The 24,055-nt window shown below is 53.8% G+C and overlaps 2 protein-coding genes across 2 annotated transcripts in view; one reads left to right on the forward strand and one right to left on the reverse strand.

Moving 5' to 3' along the window:
* The window catches only part of LOC135174397 (zinc finger protein 271-like), a 217,439-nt gene that overhangs the window by 33,304 nt on the left and 160,080 nt on the right, over positions 1 to 24,055 (reverse strand). The window lies entirely within an intron of this gene.
* Positions 2,994 to 23,158, forward strand: LOC135174399 (zinc finger protein 501-like). The gene is made up of 2 exons (XM_064141678.1): positions 2,994 to 3,206; positions 21,133 to 23,158. Exon 2 carries the CDS (start codon positions 21,163 to 21,165, stop codon positions 22,363 to 22,365), a length of 1,203 nt encoding a protein of 400 aa, XP_063997748.1. The 5' UTR covers positions 2,994 to 3,206; positions 21,133 to 21,162; the 3' UTR covers positions 22,366 to 23,158.

Here is a 24,055-nt window from a genome sequence, read left to right on the forward strand (position 1 = left end):
CAGATCTAACTATCCTTCCTTTGCTCTGTGCTCTCACCTGCACACCTCCCACCTCTGACTGACTCTGCTTGGCTCCTGCCACAGGCCAGAGGCTGTCAGCTCCCAGAGCAGCCACATGGCCTTGCAAGTGGAGCAGGAGGTGGCCTGTGGCTGAGCAGCTGATGGACACCAGCAGGAGATGGGTGGCAATGCCATGGGGAGCTGAGCTGTGCCTCAGCATCTCAGGGCCAGCAGCAGGCACAAGGCTGTGCAGGGGCTGGGAGGTCACTGCTGCCTCAGGAGCTGAGAGGGCAGCAGCAGGAAGAGGGCAGCAAAGGGACTGGGAGGTCTCTTCTTGCTGCAGCAGCTGAAGGGCAGCCCTGACTCCTGCCTGGGCTCTGTGCTTTTGGGCTGCCAGCTGCCAGTGTCCCCAACAGGCAGCAGAAGGCCTGAGGTGAGCAAGGCACTTGTGTGAGTCCTGCCCCTAAGCACCTGGTGGCCCCTGCAGGAAGAGGCTTGGGGCTGGGTTGTCACCTCCCTGCCCCCTGAGTGCCTGAGGGAACAGCAGCAGGCACAGGCCTTGGCAGTGGCTACTGCAGAAACCGAGAGGGAGCAGCAGGGAGGGGCCTTGGGTATTGGTTTGGAGCTGGAGGTTCTGCTCTGTGCTGTCCCCAGTCAAAAGGCACTGCAGGCTCTGGCAGGGACCACTGCAGGCAGTGAAGAAGGCCAAGTGCAGCTGGGCTGTGGCAGCAGGAGTGTGGCCACCCAGACATGGGGGTTGTCCTCCCCTGCACTCAGCACAGCTGTGGCCACATCTGCATTGGTGATGTCTGCTGTGTGCTTCCTTGGTCTGGAGGCAGGAGGAGGAACTGGAGAGGTTGCAGAGAAGATCTACCAGGATGGGCTTTGGAGGCTCTCTCTGGAAGCTGCAGGCTCAGGAGTGCTCTGCTGCTGCCTCAAGGCTGCTTTGAGCTGCTGGAGCTTTGCTTGGCTGTGGGCAGAGAAGGAAGGCTTCAGGAAGTGCAGCTTGGAAGGGTCAGCCTGGGGCTGAGGACAGAGAAATGTCACTCAGAGGGTAGAGCTGTGGTGCAAGAGGGGAGCCAGGAGTGTGGGCAGCCCATGCCCAGCTGTGAGCACCAAGGCAACTCCAGCGAGGGTGGAGAGCCCTGAGGGAAGGAGTGGAGATGTCAGGGTGAGAGCTGGCTGGGGAAGCAAGATGGGAGTCAGCAGTGTCACAAATAAAAGGCCTAAACCCACGCCCATGCCAAATAAGGCTGTTACTAGAGTCCCAGGACCCAAGCACTGCACAGGCCTGGGTGCACAGGGAGGCTCTGCTCTGCCCTAACGCACACTGCTTGTGTCCAATCTCCTCTCTTTAGATCCTGTTCTAATACAGATCCATTGCTCACCCTCAGAACAGGTTGGGTTTTCCTCAGCAGGCCCAAGAGTGGGAGGTATCTCTTCAGTGCAGGTCTCTTTGTACACGGTGGTCCCTCTGGTGGTCTTCAGAGGTGAAGGAAGAGGTCTTCCTCAAGTGACCTTTCCATGAACTCGAAGCCAGCAGTGGCCTTTGTATGGCTCTTCCTCTGCTCATGCCAAAGGCTCTCTCCCTCACCTGCTTTCCTCCCCCATCAGCACCTCTGGTTTCTAATTCTTCATTGCTCTGGTTCCTTAAGCTAAGTGCACACTTCTGTGGTGGTGCAAGGAGGAGTGCAGCTCCACTCAAAATCCCCCTCTCCCCTCTCTGTGGCCTCCTGCCACAAATCCATCAGATCAAAGATATATTTCTCACAGTCCCCTGTTTTCTTTTTGCTCAGATTGATTCCTGTCTTGGCTTCAAATCTGCCCATTGCTTGCTCTAGAGAGTTCAACTCTCCCTCTTTTATCCTTTCTTTTGAGGCCTGAACACTCATTACAGCCTGGGGTTTGGTTCTCTCTTCTGGGTTATGGGGCACAAGGGCTACCTGCATCCCTTGCACAACCATTGCCATCAGTCTGACAAAACATGGCATGGGACAGGGTACAATTAACACCACAAGCAGCACTCCCCCTCCCACTGAAGCCAATTCAGGAAACCAATCCCTTGCCCCCAGGTTATTCCACCTGCTCCCTAAGTTTACTCCATTCCAGGTCTGTCCTGGGACGTGAGCAGTTCTCTGCATCTCTTTCACCAGCTCGTTAGCAGCATTTCCTTCATCATCTGTTCCCAGGCAGCAGTTGGTTGGGTTGAATTTCCCACACAGCCCCTCCATGAGCTAGGAAATAGTCTAATGCTGATCTGGTTTGATCTGTTGCAGTTCTCATTTGGGTACTTTGCTTCGCTACCAGCTTCAAAGCATCTCCAGATTTTATGGATCTCAGACAGGAAGGGGGAGCAGACTAAAGAACCTGGCAGTGCTCAGACCCACTCCTGAGAGGGGTCAAGACACCCTGGAGTCAGGTTCAAGACCACTCCTCCCAGGAGGGTTAACCCTGTACAGATAGTAACAAGCAGACATGGTCTTGGCTGGCAGCAGGGCACAGGCTGGGCCCCAGCAGGACAGGACAGGCTGTGGCTGGCAGGGGCCCAGCTTGCCCTCAGCACCCCAGTGAGCCTCTGGTCCTTTGGGGTGCCAGGGGGTACCTGAAGGTGCCAGGGAGGCACTTGGAGGTCTGAGGCTGCTGTTGTGGCTTTCCTGGGGGCATTTTGGGCTGGGCCTTGGCTCCTCCTGCTTGTGCCAGGGTCCAGTGTGGGCTGCCCGGGGCGGGGCACAGGGGGTCAGGGGAGGCTGTCTGGGGGTTCACGGCTTCAGCCCCCCAGTTCCAGTGCCTGCAGCTGGCAGTGCTGGGCCAGCAGCCAGGGGTGCTCCTGCCTCAGCCCCTGGGCCTGGCCCCACAGTGCCTGCTCCTCGTGCTGGGCCTTCTGCAGAGCTGTGCAGAGAGGTTCCGGAGGTGTCAGAACCCCCCAGAGCCACAGCCCCCCCCGAGCCCCACAGCCTCCGCCCTCAGCAGCCTGAGCCCAGGGCTCCCTCCCGCCCCTCCGGCGCCGAGCGCAAGGGGGCGCAGGTGCGGCAAGGCCCCGCCCAGAGCTGGCAGCCAGAGCCAATGGGAGGCGTGGGCAGAGCGGCCCCGCCCCCAAGGGCGCTGTGGGCTCCGGCCCCAGGGGCGTGAGCGCCATTTTGGCTGGTGCTGGGCAGCGTCGTGGGAGCGCTGGAGCAGAGGCTGTGGTGTGCGCGGGCAGCGCTGCGGTGAGAGAGCTGCGGGAGCGTGAGGGGTGGCGGGGGAGAGGAGCCGGGAGGGGCTGCGGGGCCTGGGGGAGCCGAGAGTGGCACCGGGAGGGGCTGCGGGGCCTGGGGGAGCCGAGAGTGGCACCGGGAGGGGCTGCGGGGCCTGGGGGAGCCGAGAGTGGCACCGGGAGGGGCTGCGGGGCCTGGGGGAGCCGAGAGTGGCACCGGGAGGGGCTGCGGGGCCTGGGGGAGCCGAGAGTGGCACCGGGAGGGGCTGCGGGGCCTGGGGGAGCCGAGAGTGGCACCGGGAGGGGCTGCGGGGCCTGGGGGAGCCGAGAGCGGCACCGGGAGGGGCTGCGGGGCCTGGGGGAGCCGAGAGTAGCACCGGGAGGGGCTGAGGGCGGCGGGAGCGGAGCGGGGCTGGGGCTGTGTGGGTCGGGCGTGGGTGAGAGGAGCGGGGCTGGGGCCGGGAGGGGCTGAGGGCGGCGGGAGCGGAGCGGGGCTGGGGCTGTGTGGGTCGGGCGTGGGTGAGAGGAGCGGGGCTGGGGCCGGGAGGGGCTGAGGGCGGCGGGAGCGGAGCGGGGCTGGGGCTGTGTGGGTCGGGCGTGGGTGAGAGGAGCGGGCTGGGCGGGGGGGGGGGGGGCGCGGAGGCGGAAGTGTGTGGCAGGGCCCCGGGGCGGCGCGGGGCAGGGCGGGAGTTGGCGTTGGGGTGGGGCCGGCGCCATGGTGTGTGTGGTGCGGGGCAGGGGCAGGGGCAGGGCTGGGCGGGAGGGGCTGAGGCTGTGTGGGCAGGGAGGTTGTGGCGAGAGCTGTGCGGAGGTTCTGTGGAGCTGTGGGGAGTTTGTGCGAGGCTGTGAGGAGCTGGGGAGAGCTTTTGGCGCTTTGTGTTGCGGCTGTGTGCGGGGCTGAGGAGGCGCAGAGTGGTGCGAGTGTGTGTGAGGCTCCGGGCGAGAGGTTTGGGTGCGTGGTGAGGGGGTTTGGGCAGTGGCAGGGGCTTGGAAGGGCTTCTGCGGAGGGTTTGGTCAGCTGCAGGCGTTGGCAGCAGCTGGTGAGGCTTTGTGAGGCAGTTGTGAGGCTCGGGAGGGGTTTGTGAAGGCTGCTGGAGAGTGGCAGAGGCAGAAGCTGTGTGAGAGCTGTGCACAATCAGTTTGCAGGCGTTGGGCAGGGCCTGGAGTGAGGCTTTGGAGGGGATTTTGGTTCTTTCTGGTCACTTTGAGTGACTTCTGAAGCTTTTATGAACTCTTCCAGGCCTTTTTTCTGATCTTTTTCAAAGATGTTTTCATTATTTTGAGTCCTTTAAAATGTTTCAAAGATTTTTTTGCTTTGTTTTATAATATTTTTTTCTTAAATATTTTTTAGCCTTTTTAATGATTTTTTGAAGATATTTTAAACATTTCCAGGCATTTTTAAATGATTTTTTCAGCTCTTTTGTCCAGTTTCAGGCTTTTTTTTTTTTTTTAAATGCCTTTTGCAGCTGTTGTGGTCATGTTCAGCCCTTTTTGGTGATGTTTGGAGAGGTTTTGATGGTGTTGAAGTAATTTGTACAAAGCAGTTTGAGTGCCATAAAGCTGCTGAAAACCTTCAAGCATCAGAAAGGAGATTTTAAAGCCTCTTTGGGTTGTTTTATGAAGTCCTAAGGCTTTTGGAGCTTTTGAATGAGTTTGTGAGGGGGTGTGAGAGCTGTACAGAGATGTTGATGACTTCTAGGGCAGTTTGAGACCTGTCTGAGTGCATTTGAAGAGTGCCAAACAGATGAATGAGCCTGGAGAGTCTCTCTTGAGCATTACTTTGTGTGACTTGTGGAGAGCTGCTGAAGAGGTTGGAATGAGATGTGAATAATTGTGGATCAGCTCTGAAGGGATTTGTTGCCGTTTGAGGAAGTCGTGTGAGGTTTGAGAGGTTTGTGATGAGGTTTGAGAGACCTTCAAGAGATTTAAATAGATGTTGGTGATTTTCAATGCAGCTTCCAGCCTATTTCATCTTTACTGAAGGGTGTGGAAGGCTTAAGGAGACCCATAAAGTCCTTGAAGTCTCTACAGAAGGAGTTGGAAGAGTTGCAGAAAGGTTTTAACAACTTCTGGTGAGTTTTCTAAGCTGTTTTGGTGATTTTCAGGCCTGTTGGAAGAGTTTGTCAAAGGCAGAACTCAGGCAAGTGTCTGCAGTGCTGTTGAGAGAGTTGAATGCATCTTGAGGTGTATTTAGGAACTGGGAGGAGTTTTGAAGCTGTTAATGAGGCTTTAGAGGCCTTTAGGAGTTGTGAAGAGCTGTGGCTCTGTCCAGCAGCTGAGGTTGAGCTGTTTGATGCCTTCCACTGCCCCAGCCTGCTCCTTCCTGGCTCATTTGGGGTTGCTTAGCTTGAACTGTGCAGTTTGTGCCCATTGGCTGCATTGCTGTAATGGTTTGTGCTGGAAGTGCCCTTAAATGTCACCCAGTTGCAACTGTCTGCCATGTGCAGGGCCACCTGCCAGCATCCCAGATTGCTGAAGGCCTCATCCAGTGTGGGCTTGAAGACCTCTCAGCAGGAAACTCCCAGCCTCCCTTGCCAGGCTGCTGCAGTGTGTTCCCAGGCTGACTGTGTGGAATTTCTTCCTAGTGTCCAGTCTGGGTCTTCCCTCTTGCAGCCTCAATCCGTTCTGCATTATCCTACCACTCCAGGCCCTTGTGCAAGGTCCCTGCCCAGCTTTCTTGCAACCCCTTTCATGTCCTTTTGTTCCAGGTGAAGCTGCTTCTGGAGGGATTGTTCTGGGTTTAAGAAGTGGGCTGTGTGCAACTGCCAAGTGCAGTCCTCCTGGGGCCAGGGAGTGCAGGAGGTGGACCAGGAAGTGTCATCTGTGGTATTTCGTTGCCATAATCCTGCATGCACTGCCCCTACAAACTGGCTGCACTCTCAGTTTTCTTCTGCCTGACTCTCTGCCTTGGCAGTGTGGACCTCATCTGTGCTCTGTGCAGGAGGTTTGCAGTCTGCCTTTGGCCTTGTCTGAGCTCATTTTGTGCTGCTTCAATTTGTTTTGTTATGGGGGAGATAGAGAGGAGTGGTGGGGAGGGGTCATGGAGGCCTGGGGTTTGTCCTGATTTGGAGGGAGGTTTTGGAGAGCTTTGTCCTGAGAAGGTGTTTGGAGAACTGTGTCTGAGGTGGACTATGTCTGGGAAGCTTTGGGCTGAGGAGGTCTGTTGGAGAGTGGTGTCCAAGGCAGACTCTGGCCTTGTGTATCTCAGCTGCTGTTGTAGTGCTCTGTGCAGTTGCTCCTAAGAGTTGCCTTTGCACTGCCAATGGTTTCCAGCCTGGTGTGGAGAGTTTGTGTTTAGCTGCTTTGAGAGGGTCTGAGGAGCCTCTGTGTGCTCTTGCAGGCAGAAGTGGAGAGCTGAAAGGGTTTAGCTTTTGCCAAGCTGGTGGCACAGGAATCCCTAGCAATAAAAGCTGTCCTCTGCCTTGGGCTGCATCTCTGGAGTTGGTGTTTTTGGTGTGTGAAGCATGAGGGTTGTGGAGCTTGCTGCTGCTGTTGGAGTTGTTAGAATGAGAGCATAGTTTGGTGTGGCCAAAGGCTTGAAGCTGGCAGAGTGGAGCTGGTGGGTTGAGCAGTGGCAGGTGAGCACTGAGGCCTGTCCCTGAGCATGAGAGCTGCAGAGCTGTTGAGGAGCTGCAGGGTGAGGGAGTGCAGCAGTGGCCTGGGCAGGCTGTTGCAGGGCTTGATGGTGCAGTTTGTGTTTGGTGCAGGACTTGGCCAGATGGCATCGTGTTGGAAGTGCCCCTCAGAGGTGATCTTGTGCACCTCGTGGCAGTGAGCAGGGCCTGGTGCAGCTATAGGAGGCTGCTCAGGAGCAGATGATCTGTGATGTGTACTGTGTGCAGGGCTGGAGCCTTGAGCACCTCCCTGGGCAGGCTGTTGCAGAGTGTCAGCAGCCTCCTTGTGCAGAACTTGCTCCTGCTGTGCAGCCTAACTCTGCCCTGCTCCAGTTGGAATGCACTGCCTGATGTCCTATCCCCACAGGCCCTTGTGCACAGTCCCTGCCCAGCCTGCCTGTAAGTGCCCTTGAGAAGTTGAGATGCAGGCTGCAAGGAGAGCGCAGAGCTGCTTTTGTGCAGGCTGAGCAGCTGCAGCTCTCTCAGCCTGTCTCTGTAGGAGAGGTGCTGGTGGTGAGTGAGAGACAGTCCCCCCTGTGCTGGGCTTTGTTTCCCCTGTGTGTGCCAGGCTGAGAAAGTTGTTGTTGTGCTGCAGAGTGTGTGAGGTGTGCAGGCAGAGGTCGATGAGTGCTTTCTGAGCAGGCTGAGATCTTGTTCCCAGCTGAGAAGTCAAATGCTGTGTTCAGTGCCTCTGCTGCAGTGGTTTTGTGCTGAGCTTTCCAGTGCTGCTTAGCTTTCTTCTGAGTCTTGCTGTGTGCAGCTGGGAGCTGAGGGCAGTTGAATGGAGGCAGGAGGGATGGTCCTCAGCACTGGGAGAAGAGGGAGTTGCTGAAAGCTGCTGAGGAGTGTGAGCTGGTCCCTTCAGCTGTGATGGTAGCCACTGGTGTTGGAGAGAGCTTTGTTCTTGGAGTGTGCTCTGGTGGTGTGCATGAGTGGTGGTCTGGGTCTGTGCAAAGGGAGCTGCCAGATGCTTGTCCATGTGAGGCCTGTTTCTGTGGGTGTTGTGTGTCCTGTGTTTGATGCTGGAGTCATGGAATGGTTTGGCTTGGAGGGGACCTGAGGGATCCTCTACTTGTGGGCAGGGCAACCTTGCACTGGAGCAGTCTGCTTGAGGCCTTATGTGGCCTGGCCTTGGAGCCCTGCAGGGAGGGTGTCAGGCACATGTGGAGTGATTTGTGTCAGGAAGGTGTGAGTTGAGCTGGCAGCTGTGGGCAGGAGGAAGATTGCCCTGTCTGCAGTAGGCTCTTTGTGCATGTTAGGCTGAGCCCAGCTGGGGATTTCCAGTGGTGTGTGTGGAGGCATTTGTGTGTTTGGGTTTGATGTGCTTCCAGCTGAGGGAGCCTGCAGAGTGTTTTCTGGTGCAGTTGCTGTAGAGCAGCAAGCAAGGCCCCAGGCAAAGCCCCAACAGGCTGTTAAAGCTGAGCCTGAGTGCATTTCCCTGCTGCAGCAGGCAGGAGGCAGCCATGTGCAGAGTGGGTGTCTGGGAGTTGTTGGGCTGCATCTCCTTAGGCAGAAAGATTTGCTGACAGCTTTCAGGCTTCTGTTCAGTTCCTCTCAAGGTTTCCTGCCCACAAAGAGAGTGAGGTCAGGTGGAGCCTTTGCTGTTTGCCTGCAGGCTGATAGCTGTGCAGAGCTTTTGTCCCCTGTGCTGTCAGGAGCACTGTGCCCTGCTGCTGTTGGTGTGGAGATGGAGAAATGGTGTGTGGAAGAAGAGCAGGGAGCATTGAGAGCAGGATGAGATGTCCAGAGTGTGCTTGTGGCTGAGGCCTTGTTTTTGATTTGAGTGCAGTGTTTGATTGGAGTGGGGTCAGGCTGTCCTGAGTGGTTTTGTTTGCAAGAAGTTGTGAGGTTTCCTTGGAGGAGCTTGAGAAGCAGAGCAAGAAATTGCAGCTGTGCTCTTTGCTGCCTGCTGAGCTGTCAAAGGCAGGAAATGATTGGTGAAAGTGGCTGCAGCAATTGCAGTGGTGTGCAAGGCTGAGCAGTGGTGTGGGCAGCAGGTCCAGGGCAGGATTGTGCCCCTGTCCTGGGCCCTGATGAGGCCGCAGGGTGAATGCTGGGGTCAGTGTTGAGGCAGTGAGTGGAAGAAGGTTGTTGAGGGCCTGGAGCAGGTGCAGAGAAGGACAAGAAAGCTGTGGAAGGGTGTGGAGGGCAGGGCTGTGGAGGAGCATCTGAGGGAGCTGAGGGTGTTGAGTGTGGAGAAGAGGAGGCTGAGGGGAGAGCTGATTGCCCTGTCCCTGAAAGGAGGTTGCAGTGAGGTGAGGTTGGTCTCTTCTTGCCAGTGTCAGGTGATGGAAGGGAGAGGAACTGGCCTGGAAGTGTGGCAGGGGAGGCATAGGTTGGAGATGAGGGAGAATTTGTTTGCAGCAAGAGTGTTGAGCGACTGGAACAGGGTGCCCAGGGAGGTGGTGGATTCCCCAGCGCTGGAGGTGTTGAGGGCCAGTTTGGATGAGGCTTTGAGCAGCCTGGTCTGGTAGCAGGTGTCCCTGGCTATGGCAGGGGTTTGGAGCTCTCTGAGCTTTGGGTTCCCTTGCAGCCCAAACAATTCTGTGAATGCTTGGATCTGGACACTGAGCAGAAGTTCAGTGGAGTGAAACTGTAAATAAGCAATGTTGGAGAGCTGGGTGAGAGCTGTGTTAGGGCTGGGTTGGAGCTTGGCCCCTGCCTTGAAGGTAAAATTGGAGCTTTTATCAGATTGGAAGTTGCAGGAGAGTTGTTTTGGCCTGCAGCTGTGCCTTAGAGTTTGTGATGCTCAAGGGGCAGCTGTGAAGTAGCTGCTGCAGGAACTGAGCTGAACTGGAAGGCTGCAGTGCAGAAGGAAAAATTTCTGCCTCACAGGCCCTGGAATCATCTCCCAAGGGCAGTGTTGGATTCCCCTGGCCAGGGCAGCTGTAAGAGTGCTCTTGTCAGGGGTTGGTCCAGCTGATGGCAAGTGCGATGTCAGCTGGCAAGGTGGGAGCAGAAGGTCCTTGGGGTCCCTTCCAGGCTGGCCTTCTGTGGGCACAGAGCTGTGCTGGACATGCTGAGGGCAGCTGCAAAGCTCTTGAAGCCTTTGTGCAGAGTGCCAAAGACATGAGTGAGCCTGGAAAGTGACTGCAGAGTTCCCTGCTGAGAGCTTTTCCGAGCTGCCCAAGCATTTGTGTGAGTTTCTGCTGAGCTGGGAAGGGATTTGGGTTGTTTTTCCAGGCAGTTGGAAAGCTTTTTAAGCATTCTTCTTGTTCTGCTCCTCCTTGTCCTTGGCTCAGAGGCTGTCACAGGCTCAGAGGATGTTAGGGGTTGGAAGGGACCCAAAGAGTCCAATCCCCCCTGCCAGAGAAGGACAATCGTATCTGACACAGATCACAGAGGAACACATCCAGAGAGGCCTTGAAAGTCTCTTGAGAAGGAGAGTCCACAGCCTCTCTGGGCAGCCTGTGGCAGTGCTCTGTGACCCTTGCAGTAAAGTTCCCCCTTGTGTTGAGGCAGAGCCTCCTGTGCTGCAGCTTACACCCATTGCTCCTTGTGCTATCCCAGGGAGCAGTGAGCAGAGCCTGTCCCCCCCATCCTGGCAGCCTTCAGATACTTATTTATCCAATCCCTTCTGAGTCTTCTTTTCTCCAGACTAAGCAGCCCCAGGTCCCTCAGCCTCTCCTCATCAGCCATGCCCTCCTGTCCCCTCATCCTCACAGCTCTCCCTTGGGCTCTAACCAGCAGATCCCTGTCCCTCTTCAACTGGGGAGCCCAAAACTGAACATAATATTCAAGATGAGGTCTCAGCAGGACAGAGTAGAGGTGGAGGAGAACCTCCCTTGATCTGCTGGACACACTCTGCCTAATACACCCCAGGATGCCATTGTCCTTCTTGGCCAGCAGGGCACATTGCTGTGCCATGGGTAACTTGTTAGCCACCAGAACCCCCAGGTCCCTCTCCTTGGGGCTGCTGTCCAGCAGATCACTTCCCAGCCTGGACTGCTGCAATTTATTATCCCTCCCCAGATGCAGGACTCTGCCCTTGTCCTTGTTGAACTTCACCTGGTTCCTCTGTGCCCAGCTCTCAGTCTGCCCAGGTCTCTCCTGATGGCAGCACAGCCTGCAGCTGTCTCAGCCAAGCCTCCCAGCTTGGTGTCAGCAGCATACTTGCTGAGCAGCCTCTGTCTGTCTGTGCCCTCATCAGTGTCATTGATGAAGATGTTGACCAGGGCTGCCCCCAGCACTGATCCCTGTGGGACACCACTGGTCACAAGTCTCCAGCTGGACCTAGCACCATTGCTTAGCACCCTCTGCACTCTCTCTTGCAACCAGTTCCTAACCCACCTCACTGCCTGCTCTTCCATCCCACACTGCCTCAGCTCGCTCACTAAAATGTCATGGGAGATGGTGTCAAAGGCCTTGCTAAGGCCAAGGCAGACTCCATCCACTGCTCTCCCTGCAGCTGCCCATTCAGTTATGACATCCTAGAATGCTCTGAGGTTAGTGAAGTATGACTGCCCCTTGATAAATCCATGCTGACTACTCCTGATAAGCTTCTTCTCTCCCAAGTGCCTTGAGATGCCCTCCAGCAGGAGCTGCTCCATCATTTTTGCAGGGCTGGAGGTGAGGCTGCCTGGTCTGTAGTTCCCTGGAACCTCTTTCTTGCCCTTTTTGAGGCCTGCAGTGCCATTGGCTCTGCTGCAGCCCTCAGGCACCTCTCCTGTCTGCCCTGATTTGGCAATGACGATGGAGAGTGGCAGAGCAATAACATCAGGCAGTTGTCTCAGCACCCTTGGGTGCATCTCATCAGGGCCCTTGAACTTGTGAATGTTTATTTTGTATAACTGATCCCTAAGCCAGTGTGCACTGACCAGTGGGGGGCAATCCCTCCTGCAGGCTTCCTCTCCTTCATCCAGGGTCTGGAGTCCATAGGAGAGTTCAGCCTGAGGTGTAAAGAGTGAAGCCCAGAAGGCATTCAGCAGCTCTGTCCTCTCTGCACCCTCAGTTCTCAGGCTGCCTCCTGGTCCAGCACTGCCCCCACACCTTCCCTGTTCTTCCTTTTCCTGCTGATGGATTTGAAGAAGCCTTTCTTGTTCTGTTTTCCTTCCTTTGCCAGCTTCAGTTGCAAGAGGGCTTTGGCCTTCCTTGCTGCTTTGCTACACAGCCCAAGGCAGGCCTGTAGGAAAGCAGTCCTCCTGCAGCTGCTCTGTTTCCTCCTCTGCCTCTCCCTGGAGGCTGCCTTTAGAAGCATGGAACCATAGAATGGTTTGGTTTGGAAGGGACCTGCAGAGCTCATTGAGTCCAAGCCCCTGCAGTCAGCAGGGACATCCTGCACTAGATCAGGCTGCCCAGAGCCCTGTTGAGCCTCACCTTGAATACCTCCACGGATGGGGCCTCAACTTCCCTCCCTGGGCACCCTGCAGTGTTGCAGCAGCCTCCTGGTGCAGAATTTGTTGCTGCCATCCAATCTCCATCTGCTCTGCTCTGCAGCTACTGCCCTCCTGCTGTCCCTGCAGGCCTTTGGGAGCAGTCTCTTTGCAGCCTTCTTGTAGCCCCATTAGGCCCTGGAAGGTCACTCTTAGGTCTGCCTGGAGCCTTCTTTTCTGAACACCCTCATCTCCCTCAGCCTGTCCTCAGTGCTGAGCTCTTCCAGGCCCCTGATCATTCTCATGGCCTCCTCTGGACCCTGTCCATCAGGTCCATGTGGTTGCTGTGTTGAGGGCTCCAGGGCTGGATGCAGCAGTGCAGGTGAGCTGTCAGCAGAGCACAGTGTCAGAGTCTGCTCTCTGCCTCTGCTGTTGTTGCAGCCCAGGCTGCCATTGGCCTTGTGTGCTGCAGGCTCACACTGCCTGCTCCTGTCCAGCTCCTTGTCCCCCAGCACCCCAAGTCCTTTTCTTCAGGCCTGCTTTTTGTTGGCTCCTCCTCGAGGCTGTGCTGCTTGTGAGGCTTGTTGCAGCCCAGGTGCAGGAGCCTGCACTTGCTGTTGTTGAAGCTCAGGAGGTTCCCCTGGGCCACCCCTGCAGCTTGCCCACTTGAGCTCCCCCTTCTTCTTCTGCAGGGTGCTCTACTCTAGGTCCCTCTGCTGTGCCATGCTGGTTGTGTGGCTGAGCCTGGGACCTTGTTGGGGCCCTGGGGAGTCTGAGAGTGCAGAAAGTGAGTGCAGATGGAGAGATGGGGGGTGAAGGCTGCAGGGGGTGGGAGGGCTTAGTTCAGCAGCTGTGTGGCTCTGTCTGGTTCCTACCTGCAAGGGTGGAGGCAGCAACTGAGGCTGGAAGCACAAAGAGGCAAAGCCTTCCTGGCTCAGGACAGTCCCCTGACACCTCCTGACATCCACCACTGCCCAAACAGGCCCTTGGGGTTCCTGCCCACACACCCTACCCCATTCTGCATGTCAGGAGTCAGCTGAGCTCTCACTCCCTCTGTCCCCTTTCATCAGTTCCTGTGCTAGGAGGAGACAGGGTCCTTCCCCACCCCTCATATGTGACCCTTCCCCCTTGGCCTGTTGCTGTTTCCTTCAGGCCTCCAGCTCCTCCTGGCCTTTAGTCTCAGGTCCTTCCATTTTTGAGCTCCTGCTTTCATCCCTGTTCTTTGAATGCTTCCACAGCCACAACGTTTCCCACTCCACCCTTCCAACCCCAGCAGAGGTGGGGGACCCAGGGCCGTGGGGCAGCACAGACAGCAGGGCCATGGATGTGCTGTGAATGAGGGAAGGGTCTGGTATGGTCAGGTAGGAATTAGGCCTTGTTCCCCCAGAAAGGGCACAGGATCAAGGCCCAGCTGAAAAATGTATGTGCAGGAATTCATAGAATCAGTCAGGGTTGGAAGGGACCACAAGGACCATCCAGTGCCAACCCCCTGCCATGGGCAGGGACACCCTACCCTAGATCAAGCTGCCCAGAGCCTCATCCATCCTGGCCTTAAACGCCTCCAAAGATGGGGCCTCAACCCCCTCCCTGAGCAACCCATTCCAGGCTCTCACCACTCTCATGCTGCAGAACTTCTTCCTTATCTCCACTCTGACTCTCCAGCTCTGCTCCATCCTCCCTAGTCCTGTTACTCCCTGGCAGCCTAAAAAGTCCCTCCCCAGCTCTTTTGTAGCCCATCTCAGCTCCTGGCAGGCCACAAGAAGGTCCCCTGGGAGCCTCCTCTTCTCCAGTGTGCACAGCCCCAACTCTTTCAGTCTGTGCTCACAGCAGAGCTGCTGCAGCCCTCTGAGCATCCTCGTGGCCCTGCTCTGGACACACTCCAGCATCTCCACATCCCTCTTGTCCCAGGGGCTCCAGAACTGGATGCAGTACTCCAGGTGGGGTCTCAGCAGAGGGGGAGAATCACCTCTGTGGCCCTGCTGGCTGCACTTCTGCTGCAGCTGTGGCTCTGTTTGTCTTTCTGGGCTGCAAGTGCACACTGCTGGCTCCTGTTGAGCTTCTCCTCCAGCAGCACCCCCAAGTCCCTCTTGTCAGGGCTGCTTCCCAGCCTGGCACTGCCCAGCCTGGATTGGTGCTTGGCATTGCCTGGTCCGAGCTGCAGGATCCTGCACTTGGTCTTGTTGAACCTCCTGAGGTTGGCTTGAGCCCAGCTCTGCAGCCTGTCCATGTCCCACACCACAGCTTGGTGTGGTCAGCCCACTTGCTGAGGCGGCACTCAGTGCCTCTGCCCATGGCACCTAGAGAGATGTTGAAGAGAATCTGTCAGCATTTGAGGAGATGAAAGCAGTGAATTGTCCTGCACCTCTGCATGTCAGGGTTCAGGCAGATTTGAGCAGTGTGAAACAAGGAGAGCAGGAAGGGTAAGGTTAGGTTGTTCTGGCAAGGGAGCACAGCTGCAGGAGAAAAGAACCTTGAGTTGTCTGTAGCTGAGCTGCACGAGGGGGATTGAGGGGGGCCGATGGGTGAGCTGTGCCTCTAGGCCTGTGGACAGCCCATGTTGTGCTGTGTGACCTGTCAGAATTGTACACCTTGTATTAGCCACTGTATGAGCATCACTCTTAGCTTCCATAAGGGGCATCGACCTCTCCACCACGTTGGTGGGAGGTGATGTCAGAGTGGTTTCCCTGCAGGGACTCTGAGAGAGGAGCACACCTGGCACCTGGTGACCCCCGACGTGATTTCTCGGGACGAGGAAGAGTCTGGCAGCGGATGGCAGGAGGAAGCAGGGCTCTGGCCTGCTGGTGAAGGGAGCCAGGCCTACATTAGAGGTAGGGTCAGGGATCCACAAATCCTTAGGGGTGAGAAATGGGAAAGAGCTGCTGTGAAAACGTTAATGCAGCCTGTGTGAAGAAGGGAGGTGCCCCTGAAGGAGGGGGATTTAGTGCAGTTCCTGCTGTGGAGTCAAAGGAGGAGATATCTAAGAGACTTAAGGCAGCTGTTCAACAGTGGAGGTCTGGCAAAAGCAGGAGAAGCTTTATGGGGGTGGTAAGCATTGGGAGCAGGCTGTAAATCTGATGCTGCAGGAGGATCAGTGAGGAGGAAACAGTGCTGCAAAGCTTCTCTGAAGCTCTTTGTCTCTGTGAGAGATGTCCTTTGGGGGAGTCAGACTTTACAAAGCTATTTTTGCTGTGCCAAACCAACCATTGTTCAGCACCTGAGAAGCCAGGGCTCCAGAGGGGGCTGTAAATGTGCCCTTAAGGAGCAGACAGGGGAAAGAACTGCAAAGGCAGCAGCTAACAGCTGGAATTTCACCCTAATCAGAGGCTTGTGTTGGTAGCTGCTGCTAAGCCGAATGCCATAGGAGTGCTGAGTGCTTCACTACCATCTCCTGAGGTGCCTGTGGCTCAATTCCACCTGTGTAGAGAGCTCACTTTTCAGCTGCAGAGATGGAGGGTTTGGAGCATGGAGGGGCGAGGTCACAGGCCGAGGGAGGGGCCAGTTTGTTGGTGGTATCCATGGAAGCTGTGGGAGGTGTATCCTCCAGAGGATTCACCTGCACACCTCCCTGCCTGCTGGAGCAGCAGGGCCCACTCCCCCCCCACTTTCTTCTTTTTCTTCTTTCTGGCAGTGTATCTTCTGTGGAGAAGCAGCACTTCGTTCTTAAAGGGACAGAGTGCATTTGTGAGAGCCTTTTGCAGACTAAAATCCTGATGATGTTTTTAGCTTCTGATTGTAATAGATTTTAGATCCTACTGGATAAGATCATAAGTAGCTGTTAACTGTAATAGCATATCAGTATGTTTTGGAGTCATTTTAGCAGGGTGATGGTGATAAGGCTTAGGTAGTTAAAATATGGCATGTTAAGTAATTGGTAGTTGCTGTAATGGAGTATTATGGTAAGAGTTGTTTTGGTAAGTGTGTAAGTTAATGATTTTCTCTTTGTGATGGTTGACTTAAGGTTTTTTCTTTTTCCTGGGCACCAGAGTGTTTTCAGAGAGCTCTGTGGAATGTATCAGCCTCTTGGATTTCTTTGGTTTGTTGTTCTTTTTCTCAGTACTGATTCAGTGTTTTTAATTTTTAGTTTATCAATTTCTAGCATTGATGTGGTTAAGACTAAGAGTTTGTGGTAGGGATATCATAGGGTATTTTTTCCTGTTTTTTTCTGTATCTCAAGATAACACTGTAGGATAGGGACAATGTAAAAACAAAACAAAAAGAGGGAGAGAGAAAGAGAGACAGAGGAAAACTTGAAAATTCTCTGGTTGCATCCCACAGAGAAATTGACCCTAGAGAAGGCCGAAGAGATTTGTTAGCCTAAGGAATGAAAGTGTTTGCATCCTTATATCTGTTCATGTATTTGTTTATGTGTGCTCACAGGTCTTTTGATTGGCTACCAGCTTGTTATGTGCAGCCTGCTTTGGCAGTGAGCAGAAGTCTTGCTCAGATGGCTGTGGCAGGAAATTGAAATGTGTACTGAGATGTGGTTGTGTGCTCAGGCTTTGGTCACGTTTTAAGTTAGATATTTTGTTGGCCCTCTGTTATAAGGGTCAGAGCCACTCATTGGCAGAGATGGGGAGCAGCTGTTTCTGTTAGCAATGTTTAAGGTGCTGTGTTTGTTACCTTTCTGTGCAGGGCCCTGCACAAGAGGAGAAGCACTGCCTTCATTTTAAAAGGAATAGAGGAATTGTGGGAATGAGGTCTACATGGATGGAGTCTGAACAAGCAGTGCTGTGATGTAACATGAGTAGTCCCCCAGGTGGATAAAAATGTTTGAGCCTTTTCAGGTGCAATACACAAAGCAGCTTTAACAACAGTGCACATGACAAGGGCCACAGCTTTCTCCATGATCTCTGGGTACTGTGCTGCCACAAGGAGATCATCCATGTAAAGATATAGCAAAGCTTCAGGTATTTCCATTGGTACCTTGCTGAGAGCCCTAGCCACATAGCACTGACAAATCCTAGGGCTGTTTTTCATCCCTTGAGGCAGTACAACCCACTGCTGTCTTTGCCACGGGGCTTGCATGTTCATGCTTGGAACCGAGAAAGCAAATTTAGGAGCAGCATCTGGATGCAGTGGAATGTTGAGAAAACTATCCTTAAGGTCAATAATAGTCAAATGCCAATGTCTCAGGATCATAGGTGGGGAGGGGAGGGCAGGTTGTGAAGCCCCCATAGGTTCCATCACATTGTTAATTTTCCTGAGCTCATGGAGCAAGTGCCACTTGCCTGATTGTTTTTTAATAACAAAGAGAGGGGAATTCCATGGACTCATGGAAGGAACAATATGACCCTTGTTAGCTTCTCTGCCAGCCTGCCAAGGCCACTTTTAAGAGCTACTGCCTTTAGAATATGAAACAAAAGCTATGCCCTGTACCTTACTTCTGGACTTTCTGTTAAGCTCAGCGCGTTTGTGAAATGCTGTGGGGCTGCAAATGCCCATGAACCATGAGGACTGTTTGCTGCTCCTGGCAGTTCTGATAAAGGTCTTCCCAGGAATGCCTCAAGATGCAGTTCCACAGTGCCACTTTCTATGCCATATTGACAAATTGGACACTGCCAGTGCAAATCCTGATCAAATCTATTCACACTTCCCCACCCTTTGTAACTGCAGTGCCTACAGTGCAACAATATCCACGGCTGACAAGTGGAGCTGTGGGTGTTGCAGCACTGCTTGCTCAGACTCCATCCATACAGACCTCGTTCCCACAATTGCTGTTTTTGTTTTAAGCTGAAGGCAGCATTTCTCATCTTTTGCAGGGCCCTTTGCAAACAGGTAACACCCACAGTGCTTTAAACACTGCTAGCAAAACAGTTGTTCCCCATCTTTGCCAGTGAGTGGGTTTGGCCCTAATAACAGAGGTCGAACGAAATACCCAACTCAAAGTGTGACCAAAACCTGTACACCAACCGTATCTTATGTACATTTCTGTGCACAGCCATCTGAGCAAGGTTTCTGCTCACTGCCAAAAAACTTGTGTGTGATGATTTGGGCTCACTGCCCCTCCACACTTTGGAAACCACCCAGACTGGAGTCAGCTGGCTCTGGAAATTGAATGAAGCTTATTATTGACAGCTTAGCAGAATGTCCAAGCAGATATTTGCAGTCTGTACAGGTATATACAGAAATAGAGAAGGTAAAAGGTAATACAGAAACACAACAGCCCTCCCAGAAACCTGAGTCCCCAGGAGGGGCTCCCAACCACCCCTTCACCTTCCCCCTACCCCTCTAAACCTTGCTTCAGTCCCAAGGAAGAAGAGAGGTTCAGCCAGGGGGTTAGGAAGCAATGTGGATTAGTCAGAGAAAGGGAGGGTGAGGTTAGAGAGATGCAGCTCAGAGCTCCCCAGCAGGAGTAGTGTCTTATCTATGTTTTGATTCCTGTTCTTATCCATCTCAGCAAGCCCATGAGGGAAGTAGGCATCACCATTGTTCTCTTTTCACAGCCTGTAATCTAATTCTTCTCACCAAAACACTCTAGCTTCAAACTAGCACATTCTGAACATCAGAAGCTGATATCCATCAAACAATCCCAAGCCCATTCATTCTCTAGGCCAACAAATCCATTGGCCTCCTCTAGGGTGAATTTCTCTGTGATGTAATCAACGAATTGTTGAATTTTCCCTCTCCCTCTTTCTCTAATTTTTTTACATGAACCTTATCCTGTAATGCTACCTTGATAGAAGAAAAAAACACAAAGAAAAAATATCCTCTGCTACCCCTATATCCTATACTATCCCTGTTATAAACTCTTGGCCTTAACTATATTGTTTATCAACTTAAAAAATATATCAACTAAAGGAAACGAAACCTTTAAATTATTACTGAGGAAAAGCAAAGAAAACCAAGAAAATCTCAGATCCCTGGAGCTGCTGGGAAATACTCTGACACCCAAACCAAGAAAAGAACCTTAAATCACAGCTCATGCACTGACAAAACAACTCTTGCTGTATTATTCCGTTATATTAACTATTGAACATGTTCAGCTCTCAGGTGCTTAGCATACTCTCTTTTAATTACTGACTCTAATTTAATTAAGTGTCATGGAGGGGGATTCTGCCACTTACACCAGTTGTGGCAAAGGGGAGAAATTAATTAATGCGAGAGCATATTTATAAAAAAAACATATATTTATTCCAATATTTCCACTCTCACCACCCTCAACCACTGAACTGTAATATTAATATTTGTTCTACACTGTTGTGAAGACATTATGGGAATATATATATCAAAGTTTAACTATTGTAACAACTAGCATACATTCAAACTATTAACAGAGAGTTTTCCCCAGGGCTTAATGCCCCTTGGGGTCATATACTACTTGCCCAGCAAGGGTGGGCTAAAAGCTGTTTTTCTGCTCTATGGCAGAGGCATTCAAGTGTTTTCTCACAATTCTGATTAATCAATAATCACCCTCCGGGGCTACATCACAGCCCCTGCCTAGTGTCCAATTCATCAGGGTCTCTGCCTGTGGACTTTGAGGCTGGAATCCTCTGACTTCAGGGGAAATTACAGTCTCTGCCCTTATGCTGCTGGCTCCTTCTGGATGCTCTGTCCAGGGAATTCATAGGCAGGAGCTCCATGTGCAGAGGCAGGATTCCATGCAGTCTGAGCACAGGTCTAATGCTGGCTATTGAGACTGATCGAAGGCAGACAAGTGGGTCTGCTCCTGGCAGCTTGTGGCAGTGGTGCACACCAGGCAGTCCTAGAAAGGCAGGCATAAAGGTGCAAGGAAGTATGCAGGCAGGAGGCAAGCAAGCAATGTGGCAGAGCCACAAGTAATGTGGGGCAGACTGCACGTGAGCCTGTGCACCCCTATTATTAAATGTGGGCCAAGAGTTAATGGTCTCATTGGCCACTTGAATGACCAATCCGATTGGCTGTCAGCCAAACCTTACCATATTAGGCAAACCCCACAGGCCTGGAGTCCAACTATGGGAATCACGTGGGTCCAGCACTAGGCACTCATGAGCTGAGTGTGTGGGGACTTACACAATCAGGTGTCCTGGGCAACTGACTTTATGGCCCGAGTCTGTTGTGATCCTATTTGCTCGATTACCCCTGACATGGGCAGAGACACATGTCCAGGCAGAGCAGGCATAAATAAGCCTGCTTTCGGGCCTCCAGGCCCTCCACAACACTGTCTGCTGGTGTTTGTGTGCTGGGCCAGGAGCTGAGTCTGCACTTGTTCAGCAGCCCTACCTGGCTGCTGTGCCCATGGTGCTGGTCTTGGGAGCTGGTTGCTCCTAGCCCCATCTCTGCTGCATGGTCCTGGGCAGTGCTGAGCCATGCCTTGCAGGTCAGTCCTCTCTTCTGGGGCCTTTGGTTGTGTCTGGCAGGGACTGTGTCCTCTCTGCAGCAGCCCTGTCCCTCTGTGCTGAGAAAGAGCAGAGTTTGCAGAGCTGCCCCTGGGAAGGGCCCATCAGGTAAAGAACCCAGAGTGGGGTCCAACAGCAGGACTCCAGGCTGTTGTTGATCCATGTGGTACATCCCAACCCCCTGCAGAGCCTCCTGCCCCCCACATTTCACTGCCACTGGGGCTGTGAGGGACATCCTCTGCTGTAGGAGTCTGGGGGCCCCCCAGGCAGGTTGGAGTCAGTTGTTTGGGAGGAGGTTGTGTTTGGGTCTGGGATGTGCAGTGTGGGCGGGAGAGGGTTGGAGGTTGTTTGGTCTTCCTGGGTGAGCATTGCTGCCTCTTGTCTGCAGCAGGAGGGATTGAAGAGCAGGGCCTGGAGCAGAAACCTTCCTGCCAACAGCCCAGGGCTGGCAAACAAGGGGCTGGGATCACTTTGTAAGGACCAGAGCGTCTCCGCTCCCCCAGCACCAGCACCTAGGATCTCAGCACAGGCATTGGAGATCTGCCCCCTCTGTGTGGAAAGAAGTGAGGGTTTGAGGGCCACTCTGCATTCTTTGCCTCAGCTGAATGTTGGTTGTTGGGAGGTGTCAGAAGCTGTATTGTCCCAGGCAGGATGTCAAGGTTTGAGGTGCTAAGGTCAGGTGCTTCCATTTTCCCTAGGTAAGAGCAGTGACCTCGTGCTCCACTAACATGGCCTCAGAGAAGGACCTAGACAAGAGCTGGGAGGAGAATCAGTGCCCAGAGAGTAAGATGGAGCAGACCAAGTGCAGCCTGAAGAATGAGGAGAAAGATCTCAAGACAGAGAATGATAATGAGGGGAATGATGACTGTGATGATGTTGAGTATGAGGATGATGTTCAGGGTGAAGATGACCATGATGAGGAGGAGGAATATGAAGAAGAGATTGAGTTGCTCTCAGCCCCCTCTATGCCAGTCAAGCAGCTTCCTCAGTGTCCTGAGTGTGGGCAGAGCTTCAAAGGGCACTACAGGTTGATTGAACACCGCCGAAGCGACACGGGCGAGAAGCCCTTCAGCTGTGCTGACTGTGACAGGAGATTCACAGAGCGCTCCAACCTCATTAGACACCGCCGAATCCACACGGGCGAGAAACCCTTCAGCTGTGCTGACTGTGACAGGAGATTCACAGAGCGCTCCAACCTCATTGTCCACCGCCGAACCCACACGGGCGAGAAGCCCTTCAGCTGTGCTGACTGTGACAAGAGATTCATGAGGCGCTCAACCCTCACTAGACACCGCCGAACCCACACGGGCGAGAAGCCCTTCAGCTGTGCTGACTGTGACAGGAGATTCATGAGGCGCTCCAGCCTCATTGTCCACCGCCGAAGTCACACGGGCGAGAAGCCCTTCAGCTGTGCTGACTGTGACATGAGATTCACACAGCACTCACACCTCATTGTCCACCGCCGAATCCACACGGGCGAGAAGCCCTTCAGCTGTGCTGACTGCAGCAAGAGTTTCACTCACAAGTCTGCCCTCACCCAGCACGGCAGTGTGCACACCACTGAGAAGTCCTTCAGCTGTGGGGACTGTGGGAAGACCTTCAAACGCAGCTCCACTCTCACCATCCACCGCCGCACGCACACCAGAGAGCACCTGTACCCCTGTGCAGAGTGCAGCAAGAGCTTCACCACGAGCTCACAGTTGATCCAGCACAGACTCATCCACAGCAGTGAGAAACCCTACAGCTGCAGGGACTGTGGCAAGACCTTCACCCGGAGCTATCACCTCACCCAGCACCGTCGTGTCCACAGCGGTGAGAAGCCCTTCACCTGCTCTGACTGCAGCAAGAGCTTCACCTGCAGCTCTGCCCTCACCAAGCACCATCGTGTCCACAGCAGTGAGAAGCCCTTCAGCTGCTCTGACTGCGTGTGATGGTTTAGGCTCTTACCTGCCCCCCCCCCCCCCACTTTGTATTTTCCCCAGCTAACTCAGAAGGGACTCCAGGAATATAAATGAAGCTATTTGTTTTACAGCAGCAAATATACAAGCAGCTATTCACAATATATACAGTTATATACAGAAATATACAAAGGATAAACAATACAGAAGCACAACTCCCCTCCCAGAAACCTGAGTCCCCAGGAGGGGCTCTCAAACCACCCCAACACCTCCCCTTGCCCTCTCAACCTTACCCCAGTTCTCAGAAAGAAGAGAGGTGCAGCCAAGAGGTTAGGGAGCAAGGTAAGTGGCAGCAAGGTTAATGAGATGCAGCTTCGTCAAAGCCCAGAAGCAAAGTGAGAGACAAAATGGAGAATGCTATCAAATGTTTTCTTCTTCTTCCCAGAACTCTCAGCGTGACTGTGAGAGAAGCTGACATCACCATTGTTTTCATTTTTCACAGCCCATTATCTAGTTCTTTTACCAAAACATTCCAGCTTGCTTCAAACTAGCACACTGCGGCAAGAGCTTCACCTGTAGCTCTGCCCTGACCCAGCACCGTCGTGTCCACAGTGGTGAGAAGCCTTCACCTGCTCTGACTGTGGCAAGAGCTTCACCCGCAGACACACTCTCACTTCCCACCACTGTACCCACACTGGCGACCAAGCCATGCTGCAGGGCAAGCACAAATAGTCCCAGCCCGGGTCTGTGGGGGTTATTGCACCCTCACCCTGAGAAGGCCTTTCCAGCAGATTGAACCAAAATCTCCTCTTTTCCAGATGCATTTCTCAGAGGCTGGGGGCTCCAGCAGGAACCAACACCTCCTGCCCTGTTGAGCACCAATCAGTGCTGCTGAGAATCATGGCAGTGCTGAGTCAGCACAGCCAGAGCTGCTGTTGGAGCTGGGCTGAGCTGTGCAGGGATTTGTCTGGTTCTTTCCCCCTATGCTTTGTGTGTTCCTGGGGTAAAGCCCCTCCTGCCCCGTGCCCAGGTGTGTCAATAAAAGCCCACAGTGACCCAAATCCTGTCTTTTGGCTTTTATTTTAGCCCTTGCTGCCCACAGTGCCCAAATGTTGCGGGCATTTGTTCCCTAGGGTCTGGAGGCCTGTTCCCAGATTGGGGAGGTCAAAGAGAGGTTCTTGGAGGAGTCTTAAGAGTCTCTTGCTGAGAGTAGTCTCAGGGACATCACAGAGGGTTTTTTTTAGGGGTGCCAGGGGATGTTAGGGGTTGGGGGTTGGGGGGGGGTGTCTGGAGGATTCTAGGCTTGACTTTGGGGATCTTTGTAGAGTGTAGGGCACATCTCAGGGATGTCTTTGGAACCCCCTGGAAAGCTTCTCTCAGATTTGTGGTAAGTGGCTCTGGTGCTTTCCAGCAGGCCTGGGGCTTCCCAAGGCCTTCTCCCTAGCTCAGCAGTGTTCCTGCTGGATGCCTGCTGATCTGTGGCTGCTCTGAGGCTTTCCAGCAGCCAGAGGTGTGCAGAGATTTCTTGGAGTGTTCAGGAGCTTTGAGGAGCCTGGGGAGTGCCAAGAGTGCCAAGAACCTTCTCTCCTGAGGCAGCAGGTTGAGCTAAAGAGTAGTTAATCTTTGAGCCTGCTGCAGCAGGATGAGAGCAATGAGTGCAGGGCACAGGTGGGGCAGTAGAATTGCTGTTGGAAGGCATCATGGCCACTGGTGACCCAATGGG

The sequence above is a fragment of the Pogoniulus pusillus genome, unplaced genomic scaffold, assembly GCF_015220805.1.
Source record: "Pogoniulus pusillus isolate bPogPus1 unplaced genomic scaffold, bPogPus1.pri scaffold_63_arrow_ctg1, whole genome shotgun sequence".
NCBI classification, from domain to species: domain Eukaryota; kingdom Metazoa; phylum Chordata; class Aves; order Piciformes; family Lybiidae; genus Pogoniulus; species Pogoniulus pusillus.